Source organism: Lissotriton helveticus, chromosome 7 (assembly GCF_964261635.1).
Source record: "Lissotriton helveticus chromosome 7, aLisHel1.1, whole genome shotgun sequence".
NCBI lineage: Eukaryota > Metazoa > Chordata > Amphibia > Caudata > Salamandridae > Lissotriton > Lissotriton helveticus.
Genome location: NC_136068.1, coordinates 825,458,636 through 825,485,856, shown reverse-complemented (window position 1 = coordinate 825,485,856; position 27,221 = coordinate 825,458,636). Strand labels below are relative to the sequence as shown.

The 27,221-nt window shown below is 47.4% G+C and overlaps 1 protein-coding gene across 2 annotated transcripts in view; it reads left to right on the top strand.

Moving 5' to 3' along the window:
• Positions 1-27,221, top strand: part of LOC144769250 (5-phosphohydroxy-L-lysine phospho-lyase-like) — a 479,590-nt gene that overhangs the window by 171,164 nt on the left and 281,205 nt on the right. For both annotated transcript variants that reach the window (XM_078653309.1, XM_078653310.1), the window contains exons 3-4: positions 20,596-20,755; positions 25,014-25,088. In XM_078653309.1, coding sequence (XP_078509435.1) covers positions 20,596-20,755; positions 25,014-25,088 — 235 coding nt within the window. The remainder of the gene's footprint in view (positions 1-20,595; positions 20,756-25,013; positions 25,089-27,221) is intronic.

Below are 27,221 nucleotides of genomic sequence, written 5' to 3'. Positions count from 1 at the left end.
CTGCTGCCCCGCCGCTGGTTCGCCTTCCTTCCCTCGTCTCCTCACCAGTCAGCACGCCGGCCACAGGGGGTCTCCTCCGATGCCCGCACCCCGAGCCTCGGTCCCCGATGTCCGATCGCCCGCCCGCTCTGGGCGTAAGAGTCAGGGCCCGGTCACTGCCCCTCGCGGACCAGGCCCGAAGCCGGGGGCTCACTTATTGCGGCAGCCCGCTCGGCCTCCCTCGGTCACCGCCGCGACCCAGCCAGACCACTTCTCCGCCGTTTGGAGCCGCAGCTGCTCAGTCGCCGCTCCGGGGGTCTTCACCGGCAGTCCACTGCTCTCGGCCTCCGTGCGCGGCCCGATCCACCTGCCGCACCGGGCCCCGAGAACTCCCTGGGCGCTGGGTTCACGCTGCTGCCATCTCGCAGCTTCGCGCCGGGGAAGGTCGGAGCCGGGCCACTTCGTCCCCCGCCTGCGGCGTCTTTCCAGTCAGCCCGCCGGTAGCACCGGGATCGATGCTGCTCCTTTGGCGCTGGTATGTGTGGGAATTTTAGGGTATTGCCCGCTATTGAAAGGGCGGTAAGGGGTTTAGGGCCGGGGAGCCTCGGAAAACGCGTCCAGTCAGGCCGCCATCGTAGCCAGGCCCCCCCCCGTTTGGCACCTTTTTAACAAAAAAGTGTGCCAGCTCCTCGCATTGCGACTTAGACAGCACGGTAACACAGATATTTTACTACGGTCAAAGAGTTACTTACCACTTTAAAAGGTGCTTTAGAGCAGTTTAGGGCAGCAGAGATATTACTGGAGCAGAACGACTCCCAAGTGTCTCTACAAAGCCCACAATAGTTTTTCAATCCCGTTTTATACTTGAATATTATCTCCTCATCATTATTAAATCTCCTCTGAACTTTCCAGGCCCTTGCATTGATTTTTCGCCAAAGGCGCTGGGGGGTTGGGGGAGGGTTTGGACAGAACTGGAGATTTGGCCGCTACTATATAGTAGGTTAAATGAGTCTGGATGGCACAAGACACTGCCAGATGGTACGGCCAGAGTAGCGGCAGGTGAGGGTCCGTAGTTAGTTCTTGAAATTCAAAGAAATGGGATCTATGAGGTGGCCAGTCTTGTGTGTGGGTACTGAATTAATTAGAGCCAGATTCAGCATGTTTAGATACTCTATAAAGGTCCCACCCAGACTGCACATGGAATTTTCCAGGTGAATATTGAGATCTCCAAGCAGTATGAAGTTGGCACACTAGAGGATGTAAGGAGAGAGTAGGTCAGTAACCAAGGAACACCAGTTCCCAGTGTATCCTGAAAGAATGGAAAATCAAAGCACCGGATACTGTAAGATTGTGAGTAGGACAAAGTGAAAAACACAAAGCTTCACAAGCAGAAATAGTAGCTCCTGTACTTTGCATTTGCCGCAGATCCTTCACCTCCGACAAAGCTCCCATGACCACCGAAGGCCCGCCGGATGCATGCACCAACGAAACCATGACTTGCATCCTTCTCAACGTGCGCTCCCTGCACCGACACGCTGTAGAAATCTGGGACCTGATCGACACCCTCTCGTCCGACGTTGCCTTCTTCACGGAAACCTGGACCAACGCCACCTCCAGCCCCGACATCGCCACTGCCATCCCCGACGGCTACAAGATCCAGAGAAAGGACCGCCTGCACCCAGGAGGAGGACTCTCCATCGCACACAAAACCCCCCTCCGACTCTCCACATCCAGCACAAGTGAGCCCCACTTCAACACAGAACGCCTCCACTTCCAGATCCACACCAGCCCCAGTACCTCGAACCAAGCCCGCAACCACCATCGCCGAGCTTGCCGCACCACATGCCATCACCTCCAAGGACTACATTCTACTCGGGGGACCTGAACTTCCACCTCGACAACTGCAACGACCCCGACTCCACCACTCTCCTCCACAATCTCGCCAACCTAGGACTAAAGCAGCTCCTCGCCAACCTCGCCAACCTGGGACTGAAGCAGCTCGCCAACACGCCCACCCACATAGCAGGTCGCACCCTCGACCCCATCTTCACGGAAGGAACAAACATCTGCTTCAGCCACACCACAGAGCCCATCTGGCCGGACCACCACGACGTCCATTTCTCCTTCAACTCCACCACCACACCCAAGCCCACCCCGCATCTGCCACGATGGAACTGGAGCAAGGTCACAGAGTAACACCTCAACACCACCCTCTGTCAAACCCCTCCACCCCCTTCCCCCCCAGGCCCCCCAGCGCCACGACTGACACCAACTCCACAGCCAGGGAATTTAACTGCTGGGTCTCCTGCTGCGCCGACAAGCTCGCACCCCTTTGCCTCCCTGCAGTAGGTCGCTTGGTTCAACACAGAACTTCAAGAAGCCAGACGCTCCTGCAGATGCCTAGAGAAAACCTGGCATAACCAGAAAACCACGGAACAACCACTAGAGCGCCCTGAAGGAATACCACCGGTGTATAGGAGACACCAAACGGACCTTCATAAGAGACAAAGCCCAGACCCACGCCAAGGAACTGTTCAATTTTATACAGCAGTTGGCAAAACCCACCTGCGAAGCCACAGACATCACACTTTCCCAGGAACTCTGCGACAAGCTCAGCTCCTACTTCCATCTGAAGATCAAAGTCCTCTAGGACAACTTCAGAGAACCGCTGCCGAACACCACCCCCCCCACCGCCGCCGATAAACCAACCATCACGTACTGGGATTCCACTACCGTCAAACTCATCACCGCGACCATGAAGAAAACACACTCAGGAGCCCCAACGGACCCCTGCCCACCACACCTATTCCACAGGGCAGCCGCGGTCATCGCACCCGAACTAGGACGTACCATCAACTCCTCCCTCAGCTCCGGCATCTGCCCAGATGACTGGAAACCGGCAGAGGTGAAACCCCTCCTAAAGAAACCAATGGCCGACCCAACGGACCTGAAAAACTACCGGCCCATCTCTCTCCTCCCCTTTGCGGCCAAAGTCACTGAGAGACAAGTAAATGCCTTCATTGAAGAGAACTCCATCCTAGACGCCTCCCAGTCTGGGTTCCGCAGCACCAAGACCGCCCTCCTCGCCGCCACTGATGACATCCGCATGCTACTAGTCCAAGGACGCACTGCGGCCCTCATCCTCCTAGACCTCTCCGCAGCCTTCGACACCTTATCACATCGCACACTTGCAGTCAGACTCACGGCGCGGGGGTACAAGGAGCCACTCTCGAATGGATTCAATTCTTCCTCTCCGGCAGAACCCAGAGGATTCGACTCCCTCCCTTCCTCTCCAAACCCACGGAAATCAACTGCGGAGTACTCCAGGGATAGTCACTCAGCCCCACGCTCTTCAACATCTACATGGCCTCCCTCGCCGCTATCGTCAGACAGCATGGGCTCAGGATAGTATCCTACGCCCACGACACCCAGCTCATCCTCTCACTCATGAAGAATCCTGAAGACACCAGACTCTGGTTTCAGGAAGGAATGAAGAACGTGGCAGCCTGGATGAAAGACAGCTGCTTGAAGCTCAACTCTGAGAAGACCAAGGTCCTCATCCTCGGACCCTGCACTTCCGCCTCGGACAACACCTGGTGGCCCTCTGCCCTTGGGAGCCCACCCACCCCTACAGACCACGCTCGGAACCTCACCATCATCCTTGACTCCTCCCTCACCATGAACCGCCAGATCAACGCCGTCGCTTCCACTAGCTTCAACTGCCTTCTCATCCTCTGTAAGACCTTCAAATGGATCCCCCCGACTACACAAGGACAGTCACCCACGCACTCCTAACCAGCAGACTGGACTACTGCAACGCCGTAATGAACAGAACTCTAATACACAAACTCCAAACCATACAGAAAGCCACAGCCAGACTCGTCCTAGGGACACCATGTCATTGAGCACATGACCCAACACCTACGAGACGTCCACTGGCTCCAAGTGGAGAAGAGGGTCACCTTCAAACTCCTCACCCACGCCTACAAATCACTCAACAACATCGGACTCGAATACCTCAACGAGAGAGTATCCTTACACGTACCCAAGAGAAACCTTCGCTCCACCGACCTTGCCCTGATAAAGGTCCCCTGCATCTGCAGAAACAGAACCAGCGGGAGGGCTTTCTCCTACATTGTAGCCAAGACCTGGAACGTGCTCCCTGTGAACATCAGACGCTCCACGAACCTGCACACTTTCAGGAAGGACCTCAAGACCTGGCTCTTCGACTGATACGGAGCCGCCCCCCGCGCCTTGATACCCTCACAGGTGGGTAGCGCGCTATATAAGCCCCTGATTGATTGATTGATTGATTGAATAAGATTATGGGAAACATAAAAATAAACAAGCATAAAGCGAGCAGGTCTGAAATTGGTGGGTAGCCTTTTAATGTTGTCAATGTGTGACTTGTTTTGGCATGGTTTTTGTTAAACCTTAAGTGGTATGAGAGCTGCCGGGCCCTCATCATTATAACAAACATTGGCAAAAGCAAAAATAGTTTTGGGTCTCAAAAAGCACACATTAATTACCAGAGTAGTTCCTGGCACTGAACAAAACTACTTTGTGTGCTGATATGCTCCTTGTGAAAGGTCTGAATGCTGTCTCTTACAGTGAAGCCAGCCAATAGACAGAGAGAGAGAGAGATAGAGACAAAATTTAAATAAACACAAATGGTCATGGTTAATGTGTTAATAACGTTTAAAGCAGGTAAAAAACCATATCAACAGAGAGACCCTGCCATTAACATTTATCCAGAAAACCGCACAATAAAACAAATGCCTACCAATTATGCTGTAACAAAACACTAGAAATTGGAAACCAGCACCACTCTAAAATCCATTAGCAGTCCAGTTACCCAAACGCATCATACCTTTATGTAAATTGATTTATCCAATGCATTATTCCAGAAGAGCTTTTGTTGCATTTTCAGCCCCTGCACTAAAACACCAAGGCACAATTTCCTACCTTTCAACTCTTTCCCTGACCTTTTTAATCGTTTCAGATTTCCTGAAGCATGTGGGCAGTCTTGCTTGAAAGGTAAATATATGAAAAAAAAGGAAACATTAGACCGACAAAAGTGTCCAGTAACCCCATTAGCCAAAGCTCTTAAGGACAAGCATACCTTAATGCTGATTACATCTACGTTGTATGTATTCTGTCCATATCGTTTTACGATTATAAACACATCTTTTCTAGTCAGCGACATGTGTACTTTGCCCAGTTAATTTACATTAACATAGCCATAGCTTTACTGTACAGTTGCTGTGAAAAATTATAATGTGCTGTCAAGTGCACTTTTCTTTAATCACTCCACTGCAAACAGAAAAAATATAAGTAAAAAACATTGTCATTTACAACGCCGAAAGCTCTAACTTTCATAAATGTGAAACCGCTTGCATTGCAAATGCTTGTTTAAGTTTAGAGATGTAAATAAGGGGGAATTTGAAGCCCACAAAGCAGCCCGGAACCAGCATGGTAGCAAGGCTAAATACTTTTATGTAGACTATCCCACATGGCATTTGCTCAATCGAATTAATGTACAGTTCACCATTCTCCTGCTGTAAACATAGTAAGAGTAGAGGAGCCATTCTCTGAGGACGCGGTGGTGGCACAGACCCAGCAAGCCTTTTACAGACCGTCTTTTGACCTGCATGCTTATGGTCAAGGCGTCTTCCTCATGTGTTTCACTTTTTCGCAGCAAGAATAAGATTTTGCTTTAGCTGTTTTTCAAATACAGTGTATGAGGTTCGGAGGGTTTCCATACTTCATCACATGTGCTCCACATCTGGCTGCTTCACCAAGGAATTGAAAGCCAGTGCGGCGTAGTGTGGTATAGAGTCTGGATTAACCAGTTTAGCGTCTTGTCTATGACTGCAGAAACTTTGGTAAATTACGTATACAATTCTGGTTTATTAGTATGCTACAAACCGCTTTACTAACCTCATCAGTTGAACCTGGACACAAATCTGCTCTCACGAGGAACTATGCCCGCTTTATTTACCTTGTAAGAGCCACTTGGTGTTTCTCTTGCAGGAGGTGCCTGGCTCCTAAGTTTGGGTGCCATGTTTAGGTCGAGGACGGTCGCACTGCGTAGCAGTGGGCGGAGCCGAAGATTTTATGTTTCTTAGAGGGGGCTTAGAACCCGCCCCTCTTCTCCATTGGCAGGCCTAGTAAATGCTGGCCAGACATTGGAGGAGAGGGGTGTCACTCCCTTTAAGCCCCGTCTTTTGGAGATTCGGGCGTGTTTTTTAGGTTCTTTCTATCTCTGACGTCATCCGTCACTCAAACCTAAACACACCTCCCGAATCGCAAAATGACGGTGCCTTTCTCTGAGGCATTTCTTCTTGACCTCGGAGAAAGGCGGATGTGCTTTCCCTCACTCTGTGCCCCCCGAACATTCCAGCAGCAAAGCAGCGCTGCAAGGCTCCTCCTGGCATCTTCTTCACGATAGCGGCCACTGATGTGATAAAGACACCTCTTTAAAATATACGAAGAGGCTGTGCTCGTCCCAGTATTATGAACATGAAGACGCCGACGCGTGAGTGGCCGAGGTTGGCTGAGCCGTGTCCCGTCAAGCAGCGCTGCTTAATTCTTCACCTGTTCATCCATAACATCTGCTGCTTCAACCCTCCCCACCCTATCCCCACAACACCCCCCATGTGGGCAGTGGGCCAGAAATTCAATCAGAAATTAATTGAAAGACTTCCCATCATTCCACCTCCCTGCATCGCCATTGGCAGACCGGCGTCCTGCTATCCGTGCCTCCCCTCCGTGGCTCCGGTGAAGGAGAGCCCTGCCCGCGGCACCAGGGGAGCTCTCGAGAGCCCTGAAGCGGAAGTCGTCGGTGAGGAGAGGGAGGACGGGAGCCCACCCCGCCTCCTAGGACGTCCCGACAGCCATAGAGCCTCGCAGCCCAGCCGCCGAGAGGAGCAGCTGCCGCACCGGGAGAAGCCGGTGAGTGTGAAGGGCGGAGGAGAGCTCCGGGCAGGTTCAGCGTGCCAGAGAGGCACAGGGTCCTACCTTGCGTCGAGCGGCCCCGGTTGACAGAGGGCCGCTCCAACGACGACTGGGGCATTCTTCTTAAGAGCCCACGAGGGCTCCAGCTGCCATTGTCTTTCTGAGTCCCCAGAGAAGCGGGACTCCCATCGAGGGGCATAATTGTTTTAGAGCCCCGAGAGGCTCTCAGGATCCATTGCGATCACGAGTCCTCCTGCCAACGAATGGAGTGGTAGCTTTATTCCTGGGGCGAGAAATGCTGGTGAGTGCTGCAACATGAGCAATGGAGGGTCCCGTGAAGGGCAGGTAAGACGAGCGGAATGAGTGAAAGCTAGGGAAAATAAGGGTAAAGTGAAGGGACGGTGAGAATCTGGGAACGTGGGACAAATGGCTGCCAAGGACAAGTCGGTATGGAACAGGAGGCGATGTATGGAGCTGCTGAGTAGGGGCAGTGGAGATGGGGAGCTGCTGAGTAGGGGCCGTGGAGATGGAGGAGCAGCGTGCTGGAAAGTGAGCCAAGAGAGCGAAAAAAAATGTGAAGGTAAACAATACGTAGGTTTGGGTGAGTGTGAAATGATGTAATTGATACCACCAGGGAAGCACACTAAAAGTGTATGAAGAGATGAGTCAACTACTTACTGAATTTTGTTTTAGCTTCCCTGGCTGTGCTTGCTTCCCTGCCCCCTGGCTGTGCTTGCTTCCCTGCCCCCTTGCTGTGCTTGCTCTCCTGTGTGTGTATGTGGCTCTGGGTGTTTATGTGGCTCTGGGTGTGTATGTGGCTCTGGGTGTGTGTGTGACTCTGGGTGTGTGTGTGGCTCTGGGTGTGTGTGTGGCTATGTGTGTGTGTGTGGCTCTGGGTGTGTGTGGCTTGTGTGTGTGTGTGGCTCTGGGTGTGTGTGTGGCTGTGTGGGTGGCTCTGTATGTGTGTGTGGGTGGCTTTGTGTGTGTGGCTCTGTGTGGGTGTAAATGCAATAGGTCATGCATTTGCGAGCGATTAAGCTATTGGCATTGTAAATGACAATGCCATTTATTTAACGATTAAGCTATTGGCAATGTAAATGACAATGCCATTTAATTATGATGTAAAAAAAATGTCATGAGCAATGCCATAGCTCTACCTTTAATAATGCCGAGACCATTGCATTGTAAATGCTTGTTATGTTTTCTGTTTGCCACTACTATTTTAATTATAACTTGATTTACCAGTAGATCATGCAGCACAAGAGCCTGCCTGCATGATTAGGGGTTGCTGGACCCCATTAGTGATTTTTTTTAAATCCCACCGCTTCTATATGCGCGAATCGCACTTCAGCTCCACCCCCTAACACACTCTGCTTCATGGACGGACATAAGCTCACAGGAAGTCCGCGCTGTGGGCGCGCCAAAGGCAATCTCATCTGCGCCCGTCCGCGCCTGGACAGCGGCCAAGGTCTGAAGCCCTGCTAATTTTGCCCTAGATCTAACTACTAGAAGGGTGTACTCAAGGGAGGAACTCGCCTCCATTCGTGAAAAAAGTAAGTCCCAGTGCTGCTCTGTAGTAGACTCATTTTCAGAGTCTGTGCCTCTGGAACACTGTTGTAATACATGCATGTTTTAGTTACACATAGAGGAAAGCTCAAGAATAGCCAAAGAACAATTTCAATCGCCTCTACATTCACAGGCAGCTACAACCAAAATGAGTTGCTATGTGTTGATTAAGTCCAGATCTTCAGTAAAATATACATTTGAAGTAGCTGACCTGATAGAATCCCATAAGCTGGATGTTTTGTTTATTACAGAAACTTGAGGCGATCAGGCGTGTGGCTCAGACTTTGTTGCAGCCACACCACCAGGCTATATGTCATACAGGTTAGACAGAGAAACCAAAAGAGGCGGAGGCTTTGTCATTTTTTTACTCCACCACAAAAAAAGTGAATTTTAAACATGTTATGTTACCACATTGTGAAGCCCTTTCCTTTAGCATTGAATTAACCAAAGCCCATACTTTTATCAGCATACATATATATTGTACCTCAGCCCCCAGGCAAGCTTTTTGCTAAGACCTAAGCACTATCTTGGAATCCTGTGCAAATTTTACTGATTTTACACTCCTAGGGGATTTCAACTTTTATCTTGAAAATCATATTGATAAAGCCACTGAACATGTTATTGGGGTGACAGCAAATTGTGGTCTTAAGCAGGTAGTGGTAGGATCAATCCATTCAGCAGGGCATTGTATTGACGGCATTTTCACTTATAATCCTTCTATTAACCAACTTTAATAGATTACTTGTGACCTGGTCAGACCATTCAATAATAACATTTGACATCAATTAACCACATCCCCCACAACAAGACTGGGCATTTAAAAAAAAATCTCATTATCCAACCATGGCACAATATCTTTCCAGACAATCTACAGCAAGTCTTGCAAGAGTCAATACCTTCAACCTCAGATGAGATCGATATCATGGTTAATAATCCTACTTCTTGGCTGAAATCTGCTGTTAATGTGCTTGCTCGACCAAAGGCATCTTGCAGCAAGAGACCACATCCTACGGCACCTTATTTTACTGATTCCCTTAGAGCCCAAAAACAAAGCTGCAGAAGGCAAGAGAGCATCTGGAGAAAGAATGACTGCGACATTCAGAAAAAAAAAGTATAAACTAGAACTGTCCTCTTATAAATTAATGATAGGGAATGAAAAGGCTTCCTACTGTTGGCAAAAAATAGAAGCTGCTAAAAACTTAACAAAATAACTATTTCAAATAGTAAGGAAACTTACACTACTAGATATAGAGATGACCAGCCACTATATTTTGGTAACCGCTTGGCTAACTTCTTTCAAAACAAAGTTAAAGAGGCCTATTTTAAATTTTCCCTTAGTAAACGCTCATGTGAAACTGCCTCCTATGACCCTTTTCATGAGAATTGCAACCTCTTTACTAAATTTATCGAGCCTACTCTAAAGAAGGTTATCACACTCATAAAGTCCACAAAATCCGGATTCCCACTTTACCCATGTCCCCCTTCTGTGGTTAAGATGGCACCAGAATCAATTGCCCTGAATCTTATTGCAATTTTTTAGCTCCTGTTTAATACAGGAATCTTTCCTAATCAATGGAAACCCGCTTCCATATTGCCTCTTATTAAAAAAGCATTGATGGACCCAACAGATACAAACAACAACAGCCCCATTTCAAGAATACCTTTTTTAACAAAAATTGTCAAAAAGATTATGAATCAGCAGGTAGCATCATTTATACAAGATAATAACCTTCTGTATTCAACTCAATATGGTTTTAGAAGCGGGAACAGCTCAGTGAGAGCCTTGATTAAGGCAACAGAAGAGAAGAGAAAAACCTTAGGTCAAGGAGGTAGGGCAGCTCTTATACTACTCGAGCTGTCAGCAGCTTTTAACACAGTGAACAACGAGCTGCTGATAGCCGACTAGCGGACCTAGGAATTGGAAGAGAGGCACTTGCTCTCCTAAAATCCTTTATGACCAGTCAGAAACAATATGTTTCACTGAAAAGTTCACTTCAAACTTCTTTTCACTGCTATGTGGAGTGCCACAGGGATCGTCATTGAGTTCGACCCTGTTTAATATCTGTTTTCAAGTTAGCTACATTGATCAGACAGTTTGGGTTCATGTTGACCTCCTACGCAGATTCCACACAAATTGTCATTTCTGTAACAGAGAATGATCGTGATATAGACTTGGATTGTATACTAGCAGTCAACACATGGATGGCAACCAACTGCCTTATGTTGAATTCTAATAAAACAGAGGTCATCCTCCTTCTGGTCCTACTCTTGGTGGCCCCTTGAGCTAGGAACGCCTCCTATTCCAGTCAAATCACCCCACAATCTGGGAGTGATTATCGATGAGAGACTCGCATATAAGGAACAGTTTAATGTGGTCTCCTTCTCCGTCTTTTACACCATCAAAACAATTTTTTAAATACTTCCTTTTCTGCCATCCTCCTTGCAAAAACAGTAGTCACTTTGACGTGCTTTCAAAACTTGACTACTGTAATGGCCTCTATTCGAATATACAACAGTAACATATGAACAAACTTCAGATCTTGCAAAATGCAGCCGTTCGACTGCTATTAGGAATTCCCAACTTCAAATCCTTAGCAGATGCTCTAAAAAAAGCTTTACTGTTTGCCAATAAGACAGAGATTGATATTCAAGTCGGTCTTCCTCATCTTTAAAACACTGCATGGAATGGGCCCTGACTACTTTACGAATAAAATCCTATAGAGACATTTAGCCGCAGATTCCTTACCTTTAAACTTCCAGATGTCTGGCTGGATTCTGAAGATTTTTTGATACCAGTACTCCTGCACACCGATAGGTGGCGCCGGTGGACTCTGCGTGACATATTAGGCATCAAGTTCGTCATCGTCATGACGTCCACGTCGTCTATATAGGCGCGCCCCTGGCACTCTGATGTCAGTTCTTTTCTTTCCGCGCCAGCCAGCGCAGATCTGTTGGGAGAGCTACCCCATGTCACTTTTTGACAGACTTTTTCAACTTGTTATCGACCCTTTTGGTGTGTAGGAATGTCCAGCAAGAAGACTCGGGTTCAAACAATACAGCGCCTGTCACCGTGCCATTTTGGTCACGCACCCCTACCTGGTGTGTCTTTGGTGCCTGGTGCTCGACCATGACATAAAGTTGTGCTCCGACTGCTGGGCTATGGCGCAGAAAGCTTTGAGTGAGTGATCCCTAAAGCTGATTGTGGCCAGCGTCCGGTGCCATGGAGATTGCCCCGTCAATCCCGTTCTCAGTCACGAGGAATGTCTGAGCACTGCTCCTGGGGGTCGAAGTCTTCTTCCTCCCACTCGAAGTTGTTGAGATCAGTTAAGAAGCACCGCAAGAAACACAAGAAGTCGAAGCATGCTTCGATAATACCCCGTCCATCTCACACGAGACGGAGGAGTCTCGACGTACGAGACCCCGCTCCGTTGAGCGGGTGCCTAGGTCGGCTCCACGTTTTCCTCCTTGTCCGCGACCAGGAGCTACCCCAGTGCAATTAAAGGACTTTTATGATGTCATGTTTGCCAGCGCACCTTTGGCCCTCGCAGGCTCAGCAGAAGGAGACCCAGGGGGATCTGCACCTCTGGTGCCACCAGCTCCTCTTAGATTTGTTCCTGGATCTAGACCAGCGCCAGTCGCAGCACTCCAACCTTTCCCGGTGCCATATCCGACGTCAAGACCCTCTGTGTCGCCGGCGGCGCCTCCTGCATTGTCATTCCAGATGACAAGTAGCCAGCTGGATGTCCACCAAAACCGAGACTGGCGCTGACTGAGCCGTTGAGCTTCATGCCATGCACTCTGCCTTATTCTGAAGGGCTTGGGCTGGATGATGATTGGGAGGTGCAGTAGTGTCCCTTAGAAATCCTGGCTTCCAATGAGGAAACGGGCTGGAATGAGGACCTATGTTATGCCTTCGGCCTGAACACCTCCCCAGAGCCTGGCATTGCGGTCTCTTCCTAACCTGGCTACGGAGGAGGGTGCTTCTTTTGCGATGGTGGTGCGTAGGGCTGCGAAGGTCTTGGACCTGCAGCTCCCTACGGTGGCAGTCAAAACTAATGTCTTGACGGAGGTCCTGCAGCCTGGTGTCTCCACTTCGGAATCCTTGCTGCCTTTCAATGAGGCCTTTGCTGATGTTCTACTGCGCAGCTGTCCAAGTCCAGCACAGGATCTCCTGTGAACAGAACTATTGCCCGCCGCCCCCGCCCTGCACCAGACAACCCACCTTTCCTCTCCTCCAATCCCACCCCACAGAGCTTAGTGGTCCAAGCCTCTACTTCCCGTAGCACATTCTTCTATGTCCGGACAGGGAATCCAAAAGGCTGTACAGGTGTGATAAGAAGATCTTATCTTCCACCAGCCTAGCATTGCGGTCGGCAAACACTGCATGCCTCTTGTGCCCAATCACTATGGGATATTGTTGCGCAGGTGCTGCAACGAGGCTCGTAGGAGGACCGGGCTCTCCACTCCCAAGCTGTTGGGTATGGGAGAGAAGCAGCAAAGTTTGCTATACATTGTGGCTTAGACGCGACAGCCCCCTGGGCACAGTGATTTACTCAACGGAGGCTGTTAGGCGCCACGCCTCGCTGAGTACGTCTGACTTTTCAGGGGATGTCCAGGCCAGCCTTATGGACATGCCCTTTGATGGCTCTCGTCTCTTTTAAGACGGGGCATAGGCAGCGCTAGAGCACTTCAAGGACTTGCAGGCTACGGCCAAGTCCTTGGACCTTGCCATGTCATCCCTGCCTTTGGCTACGGTAAGGGCTGCCAACCTCAGCAGGGCCTCGGATGTGGTTCACCCCAACCTCGCGGATTGAAATGCCAGAAGCCAGATTAAGCCACAGACCCCTTTCCCCCTCCTCCACCGCAAAACCTTCATAGTCCGATGCTCCCAGATCATGGGCATCCAATTGGTGGCAGGATACGCCATCATCTCCACCACTGGCAGGAGATCACATCGGACGGGTGGGTGTTGTAAATAGTCTAAAGGGGCTCATCCCCCCTTACAAGTTACCCCTCCATCCATGCCTCCAACTTATGATCAACTGATGGAGGAACACCTTGCCCTACTCTATGAGGAAGTCATGATTCTCTTGCCCTATTGGAGCTATAGAGAGGGTTTCTGAGCCAGAGGTAGGCTGTGGTTGCTATTACTGCTATTTTCTGGTGCCAAAGAAGGCTGGATGCCTTCGCCCTATCCTCGACCTCAGAGCCCTCAACCACTTTCTCAAAAAAGAGAAAGTCAAGATGCACACCCTTGCTCAGGTCCTGTCTGCCCTGGACCTTGGAGACTGGATGGTAGCGTTGGACTTAAGGGACACCTACTTCCATATTCCCGTCCAGCCTGCCCATCGCCGCTATCTGCAGTTTGCGGTGGGCCACGAGCACTATCAGTGTACCATGCTCCCCTTCGGCCTCACCGGTGCCCCTTGGGTGTTCATCAAGGTGATGGTGGTGGTCACAGCCCATCTGCGGAGACGGGGGTTCGAGTCTTCACCTATCTCGACGATTGGGTTTTGAAGACTGGCTCGTCCCAAGCAATCATCTCCCACCTCCAGACTACAGCACACCTCCTGCATTCACCGAGGTTCACTTTCAACATGCCGAAGTCACACCTGACTCCCTCTCAGACGCCCCCTTTCATCCGAGCAGTTCTGGGCACAGTGCCGTTTCGGGTTTATCCCCCGTGCGGCGAGTCCAGGATATTCAGGCTATGAGACCGATGTTTCACACTCTATCCTGGATTTCGATTAGAATGACTCTGAGGCTGTTGGGATTCATGGCCTCCTGCATCCTGCTGCTTCTAGACCATGCCAGATGGCACATGCAGGCCCTGTAGTGGTACCTGCAGTTCCAATGGGCGCAGCATCAGGGAAGTCTCAGCGGCCTGGTTCAGATATCGGAGGGCACCGTGAACGACCTGCGGTTGTGACTTACAAACCACGATTGGGTCAGAGGTAGACCCCTTTCTCTTCCCCACCCAGACCTCACAGTTTTGAAAGATGCGTTGCTTCTGGTATGGGGCAGCTATCTGGGAGAGATGGAGATCAGAGGACTCTGGTATCCGAGGAAGCAGGGCTCCATATCTGTCAGGGACTGTCCGGGACTATGTGGGGAACACAGTCAGGGACTTGGGCAAACACTGAGAACTGGGTATAGAAACGTACTCAGAAAGAGGAGTACAGCGCTGCCCAGGATCATACAAGAAGTCAGAGGAGAAAAGAAATCCAAAGGGAATGCCTGCACGAAGGAACAAGATGGCTAAGACTCAGAAAGGAAGGGCACTCACAAGGCAGTTTAGCATTCAGACCAACTACACCCAGGACAGACGTGCAAGACATATATATAATACAACATCCATACTAATATTATAAAGAGAGAGTCCAAACCTTTGAGGCGGGTAATCTCGGTAACCACAGCACCAATCACAACACCCAATACAGCGTTGGAAAGGGCGGTTGCAGCAGAAGGACATTGCCTATGCAGACGGCCACCATATATATTTTTTTTTTGCAGAGTTTTATATAGCGAGAATTTGACCCGAACTGAATCCGGTATCAGAGCGCTTTACATAGCACCAGTTACTTTACATGAGGACACACATTCATTTTTCTTAGGCACGGGGAGATTAAGTGATTTGTCCAGAATCACAGGATGTTTGGCGTCGTTACCAAGACTCGAACCCAGATCCCCAGGTCCGAGGTCGAGCGCCTTAGCCGTTAGGCCAACTCCTCTATACATTTAAAAGGTAAAAGAACCGTGCCAGGAAAGTAGTCCCTTGTGGGCGTGTCTGCGTTGTGCAGTGGGCGTGGGCTGGGGGGGCGTGACTAACGCTGGGGGCATGTGGTACAGCCATCACATCGTGGGCTGTGGGCATGTGCTGGGGGCGTGACAAACGCTGGGGGCGTGTGTACGCCCTTCATGCCATGTGAGTCGTACATACAAGCGCCAATTACGTTGCTGCGCAGCATCAAGGGGCACGCTGGAGGCATGAGAAACGCTGGGGGCGTGTGTCCGGCCTTCATGCCATGTGAACGCAATTGCGCCGCATCAAGGGGCACGCTGGGGGCGTGAGAAACGCTGGGGGCGTGTGCTACGTTCCGCCCTTCATGCCATGTGGGTCGTACATTAATCAGAAGATCGTCTGCTGTGGCCGTGTGCTGGGGGCATGACAAACGCGTTCACCTGGAGGCCTGGTAAGTAACGTTACTGCAGCCTCTCCTGCGCGCTGTTACTGAACTCTCTCATTCAACGATATTACACGCGCCTGCTTTCATCAACCAGGGCGCTAGGCGGGCTCAGGCGGCGGATCAGGACACTAATTACACGCGCCTGCTAACATCAAACAGGCCTGCATCTGGGCCTCAAGCGGGGGAACACGCAAATGAGCGTGTCTGCGGGGACAATTACTGCAGCCTCTCCTACTCGCTGTCACTCAACTCTCTCATTAAACGGATTTACCCGCGGCTGATAACTCTCTCATTCAACGACATTACACGCGCCTGCTAACATCAACCAGGGCTGTAGCCGGGCTCAGGCCGCGGATCACTACACCAATTACACGCGCCTACTAACATCAACCAGGGCTGCAGCTGGGCCTTCTCCGTCCCTATTCTAATGAAACAAAAAATGTTGTCTACCACGAGATTTTAAAATAAATTGCCCTTGCCAAATACACACATTACACACATTCTATTTCATACCCGGACAACGTCGGGACGGGCTGCTAGTTAACAATAAAGCGGAGTGTGGGGTAAAGTACTCAGGAGCTCCACATGGTAAGACTGAAGCTCAGTAAGTTTCTCACCCACAATTGCTGTTACAGATACTGACTGCAAATACCCACATATAGGATATGCATGCAAAGGCAGGGTCTGTGGACCTTATACCTATGGTGATGTTATAAATGCAACTCAAAGACTATACTCACAGTGAACAAGAAACACCACCTAGGTAGTCAGCTGTGCCCACAGATCCTGGCGATCAAACAGGAACACGCAAGACAATAACAGCAAGGGGGTAGAATTAAACACAAGCACAATAGACAAGGAGCTAGCAAGGAGAAGTGCTTAACAGGAAAGGAAGAAAATCACAGCGCACACTTGGCAGAAAACATGTAAACAACATACAAGGCAACAGAAGCAAGACAGCAGAATAGAAAGACAGAAAACTAGAACTGGAACCAAGGAAATGGGAAGAAAGGCCGGGACTGGAAAGGGATATACAGAAGGGGAGGCTACAAGGGTATACTAGAATAGTGCAGGTTAAGGAATAGCATGGAAGGCAGTGCTGGGGCAGGAACAAGAATTGAGCTAAAGCTCAGGAGTCTAGGTAGCCCTGCAGGCATTGCTAGTACAGGAATAGGGAATTACTAAGGCTTTAGGAGTCAAGGTAGCACTGCGGGCAGTGCTAGTTCAGGAACAGGGAATTAGCTACAGCTCAGGAAACAAGGAGTCAAGAGAGCACTGCAAGCAATGCAAATCAGAAACAAGAAATCGCTGAAACCCAGGAACAAAGAATAACTATAGCTCCGGAACTCAGGACACAAGAGCACTGGAGGCAGTGCTAATTCAGGTAAAAGGAATAGCTATAGCTCAGGAACTCAGGAAACAAGAGCACTGCATGCAGTGCTAATTCAGGTTCCAACAGTGATGGAAGGTCCAGGGATCTCAGGCCTATATCTTTATTCGTAATTATTGTGGAAATGAAGGAGCCATACTCGAAGCCCCGGACCCTAAGAGCTTCAAAACGGGACTCTCGCCGAACACCGGATTATCCGGAGAGCCTTGGAACACCTGATGACTCATCTTTATTAAAAAATTGAATGTGATACAAAACATTGTCGTGCATCAGAAAAACCTGAAAAAAATTGAGAATAATGTAAACCAATTCATTTAGCCTTGAGAAAGCCCTGGCGCTACCTGCCACATAGGGAGAAACATGTGTCGGCTGTTTTTCCTCTTTGTTTAATAAATAAAATTTGGATAAACCTAACAAAAATGAATTGAATCATTAAAGAGCCGAATGGACATGGCTATGGCCTTTGCTAAGATCAAACAAAAGTAAGGAAGGATTTACACTTATCACTCATCTATTCAAAGGAAAGGAATACATACTCGCTTCTAACCCCAGTGCTAAATCAGATAAAAGGAATAGCTATAGCTCAGAAACTCATGAAACAAGGTAGCACTGCAAGCAGTGCTAATTCAGGAGAAGGGAAACTGCTGCAGTTCAGAATCTAGGAATACTAAGGCTCAGGGGTCAAGGTAGAACTGCAGGCAGTGCTAATTCAGGAACAAGGCAAACAGCAGCAGGTCTGGAACAAGGCATAACTAAAGCTCAGGAAACAAAAATTGCAGAAGCTCAGGGAGCACTGGAAACAAGGATCCCTCTCACCAATAATACAATAACCAACTTTGGCCTGAGGCTTATAAGAGCTCACAGTAGTCACATGCAGCAGGTGTGAGCAAGCTAGCAGCAGCCAGCCACAGGTGAGCTGAATTCCTTCGCCCATCCTTGGCACGCAGGGGTGGAGACAAAGAAGTGAGCAGGGAATTCTGGGTAATGGAGTAATGGAGTTTCAGACATGAGTAGGCTGGCTTCAAGTATAAGCAGGCTGGCTTTCACAAAACCCGGCATGGATTGGGAATGGATGCCAGTTCCCAATAACTGTCCAAATGGCTGGAAGTCAGGATATTCATGCAGGGGAGGGTCTGGAAGCTTATTAGAAGACTGGAAAGGCCCACTATGTGGCCCCCTGGTGGTGGGTACGAGAGCACAGGGAGCGAATCGTGACAATATCAACCTGTTGGAGCTACTTGTGAAAGCACTAAAAGCCTTGTTACCATCTCTTAAGGGAAGGCTAGTTCAAGTGTTCACAGGCAACACTACCGCCATGTGGTACTGCAACAAATAGTGCGGCTGTCAAGAGGCCCTGCGTCTCTGTACTTGGCTGGAACAACAGACCATTTCCCTGGTGGTTAAACATCTGGCCAGTTCCCTGAATGCTAGAGTGGACAAACTCAGCCGTCGATGCCTAGCGGATCACGAGTGGTGTCTCTATCTGGAGGTGACAAATGTATTTTTCAACAGTGGGGAGAGCCTTGTTTAGATCTGTTCGCCAATGAAGAGTACACGCAATGTCAGCAGTTTGTATCTTGGAGTTCACAAGGCAGGTATCTCGCTCAGCAAAGCTTTTCGTCGCAAGTGGAGCACAGGCCTCCTGTACATCTTTCCGCCCATACCAGAGTACTCAAGAAGATCAGGAGCAACCGGGCACAAGTCCTTCTTGTGGCCCAAGACTGGACACTTGGAGTATGGTATCCCAAGCTTTTGCAAATGAGCATCGATCCGCCAATCAGGCTGCCCTTTTGGGAGTATTTTCTGTCGCAGCAGCAGAGAAGGGGTCCTCCACCAAAACCTGTCCACTCACCTCCCTGCTTGGAGATTGAGTGGCGACAGTTGACAGTTTTTGACCTTCCTCCCAAAGTCTGTGAAGTTATTCAGGCAGCCAGGCGTCCCTCCACCAAGTCGGAATACGCCTGCCGATGGCAGAGATTTTGTAAATGTTACACAGAATGGTTTGTTGACCCTTTGTCTGCCTCCTTCTCAGACATTCTTCTTTTTGTTCTTTTGTTGTTCCAGCTGCGTACTGCTCTGCCACTATGAAGAGCCACCTTTCGGCCCTGTCTGCTTTTCTTCGGTTGCCAGATCAACCATCACTTTTTAAATCCCCCGTTGTACAAAGATTTCTGACGGGGCTTACTCGTTTGTTTCCCCCTTCACCTTTTATCATGCCCTAGTGGGACCTTAACTTGGTTCTCACCTTCTTGATGTGTGCACAGTATGATCCGCTGCACAATTGCCCCCTCTGGCTGCTCACTGTCAAAACAGTCTTTTTAGTGGCAATAACTTCTACCCGGAGGGCGATTGAATTGCAGACTCCGTCTTCTCAGCTGCCATTCAAGACCGTCTTTCCGGCCAAATTAGTGCTCCGCACTAAGGATTCTTTTTTGCCTAAGGTAGTAACACCTTCTCATCTGGGACAATCTGTTACTCTGCCCACCTTCTAAGTGCCTCTGCATCCTTCTAAGGAAGAGTAGCTTCTCCACTGTCTGGACCCAAAGAGAGCATTGTTGTTCTGCCTTGACAGCACTAAAGCGTTCCGGATGGACTACCAACTCTTCGTAGGGTATGTCGGAGCAAAGAAGGGGTGTGCTGTACAGAAGAGGACAATTTCGTGTTCGGTTATCCTCTGCATAAAAATGTTATGCCTTGGTAATGTAACAACCTCCTGAAGGCCAGATTTATGACGCCAATGAACCTGACACCTACAACGTCACGCGGAGTTGACCGATGTCACCTATTGGCACACAAGGATACTTCTATCAAAAAACTTCATGATCCAGCCTGATGCCTGGTAGTTCAAAGGTAAGATAAGGCGTTACCAAAGGTATGTAACTTCAAGTGGTATAAGCCATCAAGAACCCTGGAGTCCTTCACAGCATACAATGTCCTGTTTCCTAAATATAAGCATACCTCGTGGGGAGGAAGAAGCTTCATCTACAGTGCATCACATTCCTGGAATAACCTACCTATTCATTTAAAAATAAGAAATCTTTTGGCTTTTTAGGAAAGCTTTAAAAACTTGGATTTTTCATTTTATATAAAGTGCCTGTAGGCGATCTTTATAGCAAGAAAGCTTAGAAGACTTTTCTTTCAGTTTCTTACTGCGGTCAGGCCTGAGCGCCAGGACCCCTTCGAGACATTAGAACAATATATAAAACTCATTACAAATTATGTAAGGAGAGAGTGAAATATATCGGAGTTGAATGCAAAGCGTAAGTTGAATCAGGAGTGACCTCATTTTTTGAGGGATGTCTAATGAGGAAGAGAATATAATCCTGAAAGAAATAGTGAAGCCAGTTGCAACTTTATTTTTTATCTTGTTTAAATACTGACAAATCTGAAACAATATGTTGTATTTCCTTATTTTAAGATGTACATGAGGTTTACTTGCAAACTATAAATATTTGTATTAAAAAAAGGAATAGTTAGGCTCTCCCTTTAAGCTGATTTGTTCTTTCTGTTTTCCAGTCGGCTACTGCCACCCAGTGGTGGTGAATGCCGCCCATGAGCAAAACCAGCTGCTGAACACAAACGCCCGCTACCTTCACGACAATTTGGTAGAATATGCAACAAGGCTCGGGAAGACGCTCCCCGAGGAGCTGTGCGTCTTCTATTTTGTGAATTCTGGGTAAGTTTCAGTCACGTGCTTACCGTCATACGATACTGTATGAGGAATGTGCGCACCGAAAAACGATGCTGTTGATTCGTAGTAGATTAGACAATACTTTAGTACTAATAGTAAGAATAAAAGATCCTGGGGGTAAGCAACATATTTTATGAAATGTGAACTCTCTAATCAACATGCAGGGGCGGTGTTGTACATGATAAACTCAAAACCAGCATTAACAAAGCCAGTAGATCTCGCCTATGTATTGTGTCGAGCTGTTCTCTTTGCCACTGCTTGTCTATAAAGCAGAGTTGAAAAAGACAGTCATAGGGGGAAAAATGTCAAGACAGTCGACGAAAAGCAAACAGGAGTCTTATGATAGCTCAACTGTGTACATTTTAATTCATTCTTTTCAATTTTCATAAGTGGCAAAGTTTATTGTTTCAAATAATTTTCGCTCCGGAAACTAAACAAAATTTAAAAGCAACAATACCTAATTACTTTACACATGATTCTACCACTTGCTCCACTGCACTAGCCCATGGAGCACATGCAGAGGCCTCCATGAGAAATGCCATGTAGCCCCAGACTCCAGCCGAGTGAGTACAGCAGAGGGCCCATCTCCCAGCGCCAGGAAAGCCTTTGTGTGCCAAAGCGTGGGCTTTGTGAAATAATAACCAAAGGGTTGTCTACTTGTATACATTGTTTATTTCTGTGTTTTAAACAGCACTGCAGATCACATAGGCCACTCGAATGGGCTGATTAAGGCAATCACATGACTAATAATAATGGCGTAAAAGTATACTTTGTAAACTTCTCATCAGAAGGCAACATCCATAAACCCGCTAGTGATAAAGAGATGTTTTGGCACAATCACTATAACTGTCTGCCTTCTTCAGAAAAAGCAGATGGTAGGTTAGATTTGATAACCTATTGACTGACAAGTTTTGAAAACCTAAAACAAAAATAATCTGTGATTTATATATGTAAATCTTTCTAGCACAATACCGCATTTTTAATACAAATATTTGAATGAGTAGCATGTGTGTTAGTTGAAGCACCTATGCCATTACATTTATATACAGCCTTCTCAACTTCATCATTACAAAACAGCAGTGTAGTAGTAGCAGTTTCTATATTGTTATTAATTATTATTCATAGGATAGGAGCTTCATTCAAAGCAAGAATCTAAGTATGCAAGAAAATCATTTTAGTAAGTGTACCCATTGGCATAACCTTTCCTCAGGACCTCCTCATGTAGCAGAGCTACAAGACAAAAAAGATTTAAAAAAAAAGATTTCTCTGGATATCGTCATCATATGTAGTCATCAGCTTATCATATCTCCCTATAAAACAAGAAAAAATAAATATACATGGCAATGCCTCTCAAGTCTGTCAAATTTTAATTAAAAATACAGCAAGATATCCTTTTTTGATGTCCATTTTGATCCTCCTTTTTTATCATCTAGTAGGTGAGAAGTGTGGCTCAATGGTTAGAGCGGCAGACCCTGATGCGGAGGTCTGGCCCGGGACCAGGGTTCAATTCCCGCCTCGGCGGGTCTTGGGCTCAATTTCCTCGGACCTGATAATTCTCGCCTTGGTGCCTATTCTAATCATGGGTCCCACTCTGCAACTCTGGGCAATAGCTTGCTTAATCTCCAAAACGGCCCCAACAGCACTGGGATGCCTGGCTTCACCTTGGGGGTGCACAGGAGTGGACATTTCACAGGGAAAAGCCAGGAAGGGTTCCACAGCGGTATGCGTACAGTGCCAGGAAACCCCAGTTGGGGTATAAGTGCGCTTTACAAGTACAAATTCATTTCATTTCATTTCAGGTCTCATTTTTTAAGTTTGGCATAGAGATAGTGTCTCGCCAGGCTCCTATTTTCCCAAAAAGTCACAATAAATTATATTCTTAACAGGGGCTTTCTGTCGGTCCTATGCATCCATTTGTCTGTTCAAGTGTCATTCACATTTTGCTTCCATCCACCATGTTATGTTATGTTATGTTATGTTATAACGTGTTTTATATAGCGCTCAGCTACTCCGAGGAGTGTCTCGGCGCTTCAAACCCAATACAGACCGAGGGCAGGCTGGAGATGCCACGCACTACTGAACAAAAAGCCAGGACTTGAGATCCTTTCTAAAGGCCAACAAAGTGCCGATCTTTCTCAGCGAGACCGGCAATGTATTCCACAACTGAGGCGCCAGGCGTCTAAAAGAGCGGCCTCCAGTGCGGGCGCGCCTTATACTAGGAACAATAGCCAAGGCCAGCGTAGATGACCTGAGCGATCTCGAAGGATGGTAGAAGGCCAGCCGTCTTCTGATGTACTTGGCGCCTGAGTCATGGAGAGCCTTGAAGGCCAAGGTGAGCGCCTTGAAAACAATACGCTTACGAATGGGGAGCCAGTGAAGAGTTCTCAGAAGGGTGTTTGCACTGGTTCTCCGATGGAAGCCAAAGATGGCTCACACAGCCGAGTTTTGGACTACTTGTAAGCGGGAGAGAAGATACTCTGGGAGTCCGAGATAGAGCACGTTGGCGTAGTGCAGACGAGAGCTAATTAATGCCTGCACGGTGATTTTCCTATGATCCTGAGAGAGCAGAGGAAGAAATTTTCTTAACAATTTGAGGAGGCCAAAGCATTTACTAACTAGGCCAATAATCTGGGGCTTCATGGTAAGACTGATATCAATCTTCACTCCCAGATTCTTGGCCGTGTCCGAAGCAGCGGAGGGAGGGAACATAGCAGCAGGCCACCAAGACTGCCACCTGGGGTCGGAGGGACAACCAAAGAAGAGCACCACAGATTTGTCCGAATTGCACTTGAGGCTGTTCTGCTGGATCCACTCAAACACCGCCCCAAGGCAACCTCTGATACTCTCTGCATTGAAGTCTGAGCCCTTCTTGCAAGAAAAGAGGAGCTGGGTGTCGTCAGCATACGAAACAATCAGGGCACCATAAGATTCCGCCAGTGCCGCCAAAGGGGCCAGTAGATGTTAAAAAGCATAGGGCTCAGGATTGAGCCCTGGGGAACTCCTACCTCCAATGGCGACACTGCGGCTGAAAAAGGGGGTGCCCAGATCTTTTGACGACGATCTGCCAGAAAGGACTCAAACCATCTGAACACTGTCCCCCGCAGACCAATCTCCCTAAGTCTGGTCAGAAGACCTCGATGGGGGACGGTGTCAAAGGCCGCCGACAGATCGAGTATCACCAGCATTGCCTTGCCCCCAGAGTCTAGGACCTCCTTGATAGCTTCTGTAACTTCTAGCAGCGCTGTGTCTGTGCTCATATTTGCACGGAAGCCAGACTGAGAACCGTGTAAGATGTCATTGGTCTCAAGAAAGTTGGAGAGGGAAGAGTGGACATGCTTCTCCACAATCTTGGCAAATGCTGGGAGGAGCGAGATGGGTCTATAATTGACGTGTAGTAGAGGATCCAAATTAGTTTTTTTTAAAAGCGGCAAAATAAGGGCCTGCTTCCAGGGAAACAGAACCACACCGGAACTAAGTGAAAGATTGAGCACTGGATTGATGAGGGGATTGATGACTTGAGCTGTACTGGCGAAAAATTTGGCCGGACAGGGATCCAAAGGGGAACCAGATTTTAATTTGGTCAGGGAGTCATGGGAGGATGGAAATGAAAGAAGAGGAAACTCTGAAAGGGTAGGCCCCTCCGTAGTCAGGGATGGAGAAGGGAGGGCAGTGGAGCAGGAAGCAGCCTCAGCACTGACAGGCGTAAAAGAGCCTTGAATGGCTTTAATTTTATTGGTGAAAAAGTCCGCCAGTTGGGAGACCCAAGATTCGGAATGGTGGTGAGTAGGCATGTTCAGAGTAGGCGAGGTAAATTCCTTAACAACTAGGAAAAGTTCTTTGCTGGTGGCGCAGAGCAATGGGCAACAGGTTAGCCCACTTTATCCATTGACAGTCTTGCACTGGCAGTGATTGTATTTTGCGTGTTCGCATGTGCACAGGCGCCTGAAACGGAGCACACTTAAGTGACCAGGCAGGTGTGTTTGGGCTGCAGGGCCACTCTTTTACCTTTATAATTTCTATATGGTTGCCATTTGCTTATTACTGCATATGTTTGCAAAAAATAACTAAAGGAGTGATGCATTGGATGCTTGCTAAACCCGACCTTTCACAATGCTTGTTTTGTTTTGCGTCCTTGGAAATAATTCATAAAGATTATTGAAAGGTACAAGCCTGGGGAGGATTACACCTTTTTCATGTTATTTTCTTAAGTTACATATTAAAGTGCTTGCCTTTCTTTTTGTAGATCAGAAGCAAACGATCTTGCCCTGAGATTGGCACGCCAGTATACCAAGAAAAACGATATTGTTGTTTTAGACCAGTAAGTATTTAATGTAACTAAGGTTTGTTCATCGTTAATTCTTTTGTTACGTTACATTATGAATATGTTTCGTTTGACAGTACATGGGGAAAAGGACAGGGCAGATGTAATTTAAATTAATGTTACCACACCATCTCTCGAATGTAGCAGCTGTCATGGAAGGGAAGCCATCTGTGCCAATTTTGGGTCATTGCATGGTCTATTGCTGCTGATTAAGCTGACATCTAAGAAAACAACGTAGATTTCTTAAAGTCTGAGTATCCTTGCTTCATTAGTAGAACAGTTTGATGGTGCCATTGGCTCACTGGATTGAAAAGATTTTCCCACTCAAGTAAGTAAATGTGTCACCTTCACCCATACAACCACAGGACATATCAGCCACCTGCCCAGTAACTCACATTTTGTTGATCCTAAGGATTCAGGAATTTTCACATACAAAATGTGAGGAAAATGTCTGAGTAAGAAAACGAAGTGGGATCCATGCAAGCCACACTACCCTGGAGTAGCCTAGGTGTTTAGTTTTCAGAAATATTTGAGTTTGATAGGATTCATTGGGTGGAGGCTGAACCTTGGCCCAAATTCCATAACGACCAACATCACCAAAAACAGTCAATTCTTCCACGGAACATTTTGATGTTGCCACATTGCATTTTGTGGCCTCTCCTACTGTGGGGTCTAGGATCACTTACATAAGGTTTTGATTTATATTTACTGACAAGGTTTAGGTTTAATATCTTCTTTCGCCTAATAACATTCCCAAATATGAATAACTGGGATAGGAAGCTATGTAGCTGTCCGTGTGACAACTCGTCAGTTCAATCAACCCTGCATGCTACCTTTTTCTGTAAATTTTATGTTCAAGAAAGGTTGAGGTGGATTAAACCACTCTTAAAAAAGCATGGAACTTGGAGACAATGCAGGCCGGCCCTACTGTTTCTTTTGTCACTCAATGATGTATACACTGTGGCTGTAATGACAGGCTTTTTAAAAAGTGTACTAAAAAAACAGAAAAGCTTAAATATTCTTTATATTTAATTGTTCTTTTTAATCTTTTTAACGCATTATATGAATTACTGTATGTATTAAATTGAATCTGCTGCTTTTATGATTTTATGTATTTTAAAATCGAATAAAGCTTTTTCTATCATTCATTCATTCATTCACTTACATAAGTGTGGTATAGTTTTTACAGGGAGGGGTGTGGGAACAGAGATTAGTAAAAAATATGTTGTCAGTTGAATTTCTCCATATTTGGCTTCCAAATGTAAGTCAGTGTGCAAGGATGAAGTGATATGGCATAATGACTTCTGAATCACATGATGGTATCGGTGACCCCAAATTCAAAGGTGTAGAAAAAAACACTATTCCAAAGCTTAGTGTCTAGGACATATTTTTAAAAAGCGGAGGTTTCGTTCATGCCTTTTTTCATTCATTAGATTTTACCATATGAATTACTGTATGGTTGGTACACATTGAAAATTCATTGTAAGCTGCTGCTTGGTTGTTGGCCATTGGTATTGAATGTTTTTCACCAACCAACAAACACTATGTATGTCTGACTGACGTAACATTACAATGCTTTTGTAACTGGCTATCCGGATTCAAAAAATCATAATTGAAAACACTGTCAGATATTTCAATTTTTTCCAGTGTTCTCGTTATTTTGTATTTGAACAGATATTTTCTTTGAGAAGACCTTGAGAGACCCCTTGCTGAATATTGAATTTTGTCTATAGTTTTCAGAAATGTATAGGTTTCTCCATTCACCCATTGGTTTCACACCTGCTTCGACCTCAAACTACAAGTAGGGGGAAACCACAAAAAAATAGGAAAAATTGACTACCATCTAGAAAAATGCAAATATTGCGATAACATTGGGAACATTGTGATTTTTCAGCAAAGCAAAAAAAAAGTGCTTTCATGCACACTGCTTTTCCCCCCATTTTTTCACCCCCCCCCCCAACATGTTGCTATATTTTGGATAGAGGGATTCCACAAACCCTGCTCATCTTTAGAATGCCCACATTGCGATAAATAGTTAAGGCTTAAGCGAGAAGTACCCCAAACACCCCCCAAAAAAAGGTTCAGCGCTAAGAAAGGAAAAGGCTCGGCAGTTGAGGGGTTAAGTGTTAG